Here is a 7,331-nt window from a genome sequence, read left to right as displayed (position 1 = left end):
ACAACAAGGCCCCCGGGGACAGAGAAGTGTGGGCCCTCGGGGACGTCCCATGGGAGGGCGAGGCCTGAGCAAGGTGCCTCGTGTCCTGTCCGGCCAGCAGTGTCTGCCGGACCCAGGCACCTGCCGACACGCTCCCGGACCGCGGACCACGGCGCGCTGGCTTATGCTGGGGCCTCCGGGCCCTTCAGGCTTCCTGGTGGAGGCAGCCCACGGGGAGAACTTGCCACAAACTCGTCACTACTCAGCTGCAGGTCTTGAGGAGACTTCAGGCCACCTATGGCCACCAGGTTGCTCACGCTGGGCTGGTATCTATCTGCCTTGTCCCCGTCCCTAAATACCTCACTGTAGCTGAAATAGCGGAGGACACGTCTCTCTCCGTTTGCACCTCGCCTACTGGCTGTGTGGCCCGCCCAGTCAGGGTGCGGTCACCTGACACCCGCACACGGCATCAATGCGCGCCCGACTGTGGCTGTCACAGGTGCACGTACAGCGTTTCCCGGGGAAGTCTGATGGCCAGACATGTGGCCTTCTAAAAGCCCGGGGACGTCCCGTGCAGACACGGGTGGAGCTTTCTGGCCTGGGACAGGGACGCGGGTCTGTGTCGGGCCGCGGATGTAGAGAGAAGCGGCGGTTACACGGGGCACCGTGTGCAAGTCCACGGGGAAGCGACAGCTGAGAGCCACATCCACACTTCCTGCCGGTCACTCGGTGTCCGTGGCCCCTTGTGGGCCGTGACCGACGGAAGCATACCTCTTAGAGCACGCGTGGCTAAAGACAGAGAAATGCACAAATGTTCGTCCTATTACCGGGAAAGTAACAGGTCCCAGGTTAGTCACAGTGAAACTCATCGCGTCTTGAGATCACATAACCACTTATTTCAGAGATCCAAACGCAGTGTCGAGAAGCTGCTGACCCAGAAACGTGGCCGTGGGTCAAAACGGCACCTCCCCCCGCCCCCATCAGAGGCCTTGGGCGAGGGTGCCACACTGAGGACCCAGTGAGGCTCAAAAACACCCGCTGGACCAGCGCGACGTGGCCCTTTGGTCCTCCGTTTGCAGAGTGGGAATGTGTCCACTCACACTCCTTACCCTTAAATAGTGTACGTTAGGATTGCACTCGAGGATGAAGTGATTTTTATCTTTCAGTCAGTGGGTCATTTAAAACGGCGAAACAGGCGCCTGGAGGGCTCAGTCGGTTAAGTGTCTGACTCTTGGTTTCGGCTCAGGGCACGATCTCGTGGTTTGTGGGTTTGGGCCCCGTGTTGGGCTCTGTGCTGACAGCGTGGAGCCTGCTTGGGATTCTCTCTTCCCCCCCCTCCCTCTCTGCCCCTCCCCCACCCGTGCTGTCTCCAAAATCGACGACGCAACCGCACGAAATGGTTGAGGATCCGCTGACAGCCTCCTTCCCGAGTTCTGATGGGAGGTGGCGGTTCGTGCGGAGCCCCGTCTGTGCCCAAGAGTCATCTGTTGGCCACGTCCGTGTCTCCCGAGCCAAGAGCGTGACTTACGTCCCTTCCCTGGTGCCCGGTCCACCCACTGTTATGTACAGACGAACGTGAAATCGGGCAACGGGCACGAGCCTCACTGCATGAAGAAAGAGACACCCTGCGGGTGGGAGACGAGCCCCCGGGGAGAGGTCTCCTGAGCTAGCCTGGCCTCATTTCCCTGGAGTCAGGGGTCTGACCACGAGGAGGCCCAGGAAGAAGCCCCCATCGGCGAGGCTGGTTCCGGCCCACGGGCGGCTCACCCGTCCGTCCTCGGGGAAGCGAGAGCCGTCAGGTGATCCGGACCATCGGTCTCGCCGCCACACAGGCAGTTCCGGTGCCCATGGTGGCGGTGCCCCAGGGTGGATGTCGAGCGCCATCCGGCTCCGGCCGTGGGCGAGGCCTCAGCCGGCTCAGCGGGTCCCTGGCGCAGAGCGAGAACACACGGGGCTCACAGGCCCCTCCTGGCCCTGAGCACCTGCGGCCTGGCATCTCTGGCGTCTCTGGCTCGTGCCGGGGGTGCCGTGTGCAGCACGTACAGAGGCGTAAGCTGGTTCTGCACGGAGGACGCTAGTTTTTGTCTCTAAGGGGTACGGACGCGTTTAGCTGGAGATTCCCAGCTTGAGTGCTTCCTACCCCTGCCACACGCCCCCCACGGGCAGCCACGCAGCCCAGCCTGTGCTCCGGTTACCTGGCTGATTCCTTCAGGACAAAGGACTACGGCCCAACCCTGGTTTGTAAGGTTGTTTTAATTTAGGCAAACGAACTGTGGAAACAAAAACCCTTGGCACAGCAGCGGGTCAGCACTTCTGAAGCAACGGAACGTCGTGGCGCGCTGCCGGGCTTACCCCGCTCCCGCGTGGTGACTGACGGGAAAGCGCGTGTGGTCTGGTCCACGCCGATGCCACGGGGATGCAGGCACGCCACGCTGGGACGGCGCCAGGAGACGTCACACGCCAGCCAGCCGCCGAGCCAGGTGCCAGTGCGGGACGCAGAGCAACCTGTGTGACGCGGGATGGCGGGCACCGTGGGGACCCAAGTGGCTCGAGGCTAAACCCCCGAGGCTGCCCTGCCAGCTCTGGACCGCGGGAACGGTCCTACTAAGCCCTGCTTGCAGAGAGCACCGTGCACAGAGGCCACCGAGCCTCCCCCAGACCCTCACCCTGGGCCCAGAACCAGGCCTGCTGCAGGGACCGTCCTGGGGCTGGGCACCAGGCGGCAACAGGCAGGGGGACAAGCACCCTCTGGGCCGGTTGCTTCCTTGGAAATCCGAGAAATCTGTCTTCTGTTCACATACGCGGCAGGCGGCGCTCAGGATTTTCCAGAAAGGAGGTGGCCGAGCCCAGCAGGTGGCACGGGGTGGGAAGGGGCTGCTCTGCAGCGTCCAGGAGAGGAGGTTCCACCCACCAGAAGCACGTCTAGGCCGCCTTCTGTCTTCGCTCTTCCTGTGGAGGAGAGAGGTAGAGACTCGCACGGTGCCGGGCCCCCGCCCCCGTCCGCAGCCCCGCCCTGGCGCCCCAACCCTGAGACGCAGCACCTCCGGATGCTCAGGAAGTGCGGTTCTGGCCCCGGCCCCCCCTTCCCGCCCTCCCGCCCTCTCCCCCGCTCTCGCACACGTTGTCAGATGCGTGTCGCGAGAACGCCACGGCCCCTCACCTTGACGGCCTGCTCCAGCTGAGACAAGGCCTCCTCGTAGCGAGGGACCAGCGGCCTCAGGAGCTCGCCGGGGATGTCGTGCCGTGCCAGCTCCGGTGCCCCCGCCTCGGCCAGCATCCGGAGGAACCTCCTCTCCTGCAGGCCAACGACGGGAAGGGGTCTCAGCCTCCCCTCGGCCACTGGCCGAGCCCCACCCCCCGTCCCCTGGCAAGCGCCCCGCAGACTCACCTGCACCTTGAGCAGCAGCGTGAAGGCCTGTCCGGTTCTTCCCGCGCGGGCGGTTCTCCCGACCCTGAAACCGAGCACGACCCCCTCGAGTGCTGGCCCCCAGGGGTGGCCCCGGACGGTGGTTTCTCTCCGGGGCCCTTCCCTCCAAGGCCACGGGACAGGCCTCACCGGTGCACATAGGTCCGCAAGTACTGGGGGGCGTCGTAGTTGATGACCAGCTGCACACCCTGCACATCGATGCCTCGAGCCGTGGCGTCTGTGCTGATGAGGCTGGGAAGCACGAGGGGCTCAGACCCCGCCTGAGACCAGGAGCCCCTCTCCCTCCGGCCCTGCGGGGGACGCCGCCACCGACTCCAGAGGGGAGCTTCCTTTGGGGAAGTACGCCCCAGACGGCCCAGGCCGGTACCTGCCGTGAGCGTTCGCTCCCCTCCTTCCGGGTACTCACAGTCGGATCTTGCCCTGCTCAAACTGCTTCAAGACCACCTTTCTCTGGCCAGGCCCGCAGCGGGAGGAGAACTCAGCTGCCGTCACACCTCCGAAAGCCTGGACTAGCAGGAAGAGCCTGGGCGGGAGAGGCGGGAGGGAGACAGGTGGGCAGGGCCCGGAACCCGCCTCCCCTCTGCTCCCCTCTGTTCCCCTCCGCCCCCTCTGACCTCACCTGTGTGAGTTCTCGCGGGAGTTGGTAAAGCAGAGGACCCTGGAAAAGTTCATCTCCAGGATCAGGTGCAGGATGACCAGTGGCTTCGTGCGGAGGCTACAGGGGACGTAGCAGTGCTGCGGGGACAGCACGGGGTTGGCCCCGCCCCAAGCACCGTCGTGCGCCCCCTCCCCGCCCCGTGCGCCCTGCTCACCGAGAGCCCTGCGGGGAAGGTGTACTTCCCGCCCGAGTCCCCGTCCGCGTCCGCGTCTTTGGGGACCCCGCGTGCCAGCCCCGTGGAGAAGAGCCGGGGCTGGTGGAGGCCCAGCTGCTGCAGCTTCTCAGGGTTCTGCGTCAGGGTGGCTGAGAAGAGCAGCTTCTGCAGCGGCATCTGAGGGCAGCAGGTGCTGGAAGGGGAGCGGGCGGTGGGCCGGCGACCTTGGCCCGGCCGGCACACCTGCCGAACCTGGCCGCCCGGGACACGCCAAGGCAGAGCGGGTCTGGGAGACCGAGGGGAACCGCGACGGGACCCACGCTCAGGGTGGCCCCACCAAGCTCAGGGCAGAGTTCGCTGCGTGTACCTGGCGGCAGTGGTGGCCCGGAGCTGCCTCCTCTGGAGCAGAGCACAGGGGTCCTTGGCGCTATCGCTCGGGAAGGCCGCCTCCACCACCCGGGGCAGCCAGGACTGGTGCATGCTGTCGATCATCCGGTCGGCCTCGTCGATGACCTAGGAGAAGCAGGACGCCTGGAGTCTGGTGGCCGAGGTCGGTGTCGGCTCCGAGCCTGGGCCTCCCTCCAGGCGCCCGACGTACCAGGAAGCGGAGATGCCGGAGGCTGAACCCCGGGGTCTGGTCGATGTGGTCCACCAGGCGGCCAGGGGTGGCCACCACCACGTCAGCCAAGCAGCGGAAGCCGTCTGCTCTGTGGAGCGGAGAGCGGCTCAGCAGAAGCCCCCACGCCGACCCCCAACACAGGGGAGACCCGCAGACAGCCAGGCTCTCTGTTCTCACGGGGGCCGGACGGCTACGATGCGGCTGCTCCCTGCTCCCCGAGGGGCCCACGACCCGTCAAGACCTACGTTCTCTGAACGAGAGTCTCCTGCTCCTTGACCAGCGATTTCTGCCCAGTGATCAGGGCGACACGCAGAGGAGTGGCGTCCGTGTAGACGTTGAACACTTTGCTCACCTGGGGAAGGAGCGGCCGTCACCGACCCGGCACGGAGCGCCACAGTGACAAGGACCCCGAGCCTGACTTCAGAGCGTGGGGTGCCCATACCTGCTGGGCCAGCTCCTTGGTGGGCAGCACGACCAAGGCTCGGACCTGGCACACGGCGCGACACAGCAGGGCCTGTGGGGTGGGGTGGGGACAGCCACCGGCCTCAGCAGAGCCGGTTCCCTGTCGGCCGAGCCCCCCTCCGAGGACGGCGGTCCTCACGCTCACCTGTACCACGGGGATGACGAAGGCCAGGGTCTTCCCGCTGCCCGTTGGGGCGGACACGCAAAGGTCCCTGGGCCGGTAGCCGCCCCTGGCCACCAGAAAGCCGTCAGCTGTGCTCTCCAGCAGAGCGGGAATCACCGCGGCCTGGACTGGACGAGGAGGGACGACAGGCACGTTTGTGCCGGAACCACCAGGATCGGCAAGGCACCGAAGCCCAAAGGAGACTTGTTCCCCATCTGTGACTTCCAGGCTGGGCTGTTCTCACTCGAGCACGACACCAGAGCCTCTAGGGACCGCCAGGCCCGGGCGGCCGAAGATGCCCCGATCCCAGACCACGCTTGATGCTGGCCCTGCCCGGGGCCCGCGTTGTCAGCTGCTGTGCCACGGCCTTGCCGCTACGGCTCTGGCGACTCTGGGCGAGGCGGCTCTTGAAGGCACCTCCCCCTCCCCCCCACCCCGAGCACCTGGAAAGTAGGAGGAGATGCCACGTGCCCGCAGCTTCTTCCGCACGTCAGGGTGGACGGCAGGGATGTCCTCGATAGGCACCGAATCTTCGGTGACACTCTTTCCGACACAGCTTGGCTCAGCCAACCACGAGGGCAGGAAAGGCTGGACCTACCGTAAAGAGAAAGGGGCCAAACGAAGACTCCAGAGCCCGCGGGGTCAGGGGAACAAGACCAGCGGAAACTAAGGACTCGCGGCACTCAAACCGAAGAGGCCACGGCAAGGCAGGCCCCACGAGTCTTCTAACGCGTCTCCCCACCCCAACGCCACCTCTAAAGGAATTAAGCAACGCACGCCAGAGAGTACCTCTCCCCTGAGCGAGGTCACCGGGGGAGCTTCCTCTCACACCCGCGGTAACGTCCACACCCTGAGCCTGGCCTGCAAAGCCCTCCGTGACCCACACTCACCTGCCCCCAACCTCCTGTTGCTGCCTGAGCCTCAGCCATACAAACCTCGTTTTACGTGCCACAGCTCACTGCTGCCTCAGGGCCATTGCCCTGCTTTCTCCAGTCCACCTTACCCAGGCTGCCCCCTGTCTTCTGATCACAAGTCAAGGTGCACCTCCACACTGGCACTGACACAAATGCTCCCCCGCGCACCCTGGCAAACCTACCGTTTCCTTCTTGGTAATCACCACCACCCAAGAGCTCTGTAACTTACTAGCTGCTTCTTGAAAGCTTGCACTAAGATAGACATTCCTCAGATACGCCCACCAACTAAGAATATGTTTTAAAACGCTGCTGTGATGCAACCCAGAAACCCATTTAAAACGTTTACCTGCAAGTTTCACTCTTAGCTTTATTATAGTCACAGACAAAATTCTAAGCTGACATAGAATTCCAGGCACCAAGAAGAAAACTACGGGACAGACGACTGAAGTCCAAGCCGTTCGCTTGCTGAACAGGTGCGACCCTCGGAGCTACCCCACCAACACGGGCTGGATCCGCGACAGCCGCCCGCCCCGACTCCCGGCCGAAGCAAAGCCGTGGAAGGCTTTCCTTCCCACCCCGGGCCGCTCACCTTTGGCGCCCTGCTTCTCTCAAAGCCCCCGAGCAGAAGGGCGTGGGCGGGAGGTCCCGAAGCCTCTTCGGGGGGCCGTTCTCCCGAGTCCCCCGGCGGCCCCGCGGCCTGGGCGCTCGCGCTGCTCTCCCCGGGCTCCTCCTCGCCGCTCCCTGCGCGGCAGAAGCGGACAGGGGCGGCGCGTCACCCCCGGGACCCGGGACCCCGGGACCCGGGACCCGGGACCCCCGTCCCCGCCCGGCCCGGCCCCACCTGCGTCCGCGTTCTCGCCGTCCACTTTCCGCCGCTTCCCCCGCGGCGCCTGCGGGCTCCCCGGCGGCCCGCCGCACTCGCGCCTCCGCGCTCTGCGCGGCCGCCGCCGCCGCC

At 65.4% G+C, this 7,331-nt stretch overlaps 1 protein-coding gene across 1 annotated transcript; it reads right to left on the bottom strand.

Moving 5' to 3' along the window:
• Nucleotides 1-2,212: 2,212 nt before the first annotated feature.
• Nucleotides 2,213-7,329, bottom strand: DDX51 (DEAD-box helicase 51; the record flags this gene model as incomplete). The annotated part of the gene is made up of 15 exons (XM_040464147.1): nucleotides 2,213-2,928; nucleotides 3,140-3,274; nucleotides 3,368-3,431; nucleotides 3,536-3,637; nucleotides 3,813-3,929; nucleotides 4,026-4,141; nucleotides 4,219-4,411; nucleotides 4,586-4,731; nucleotides 4,817-4,925; nucleotides 5,083-5,189; nucleotides 5,280-5,351; nucleotides 5,445-5,590; nucleotides 5,906-6,056; nucleotides 6,966-7,117; nucleotides 7,218-7,329. Coding segments are annotated over 15 exons (1,749 nt in total), but the record flags the coding sequence as incomplete, so codon positions are not given.
• Between the last annotated feature and the right edge of the window lie 2 nt (nucleotides 7,330-7,331).

This window comes from Herpailurus yagouaroundi, unplaced genomic scaffold (genome assembly GCF_014898765.1).
Source record: "Herpailurus yagouaroundi ecotype Mexico unplaced genomic scaffold, PumYag 437, whole genome shotgun sequence".
Lineage (NCBI taxonomy): Eukaryota > Metazoa > Chordata > Mammalia > Carnivora > Felidae > Herpailurus > Herpailurus yagouaroundi.
Note: the sequence above shows the minus strand (reverse complement) of the source record. Positions and strands in the feature narration are given on the sequence as shown.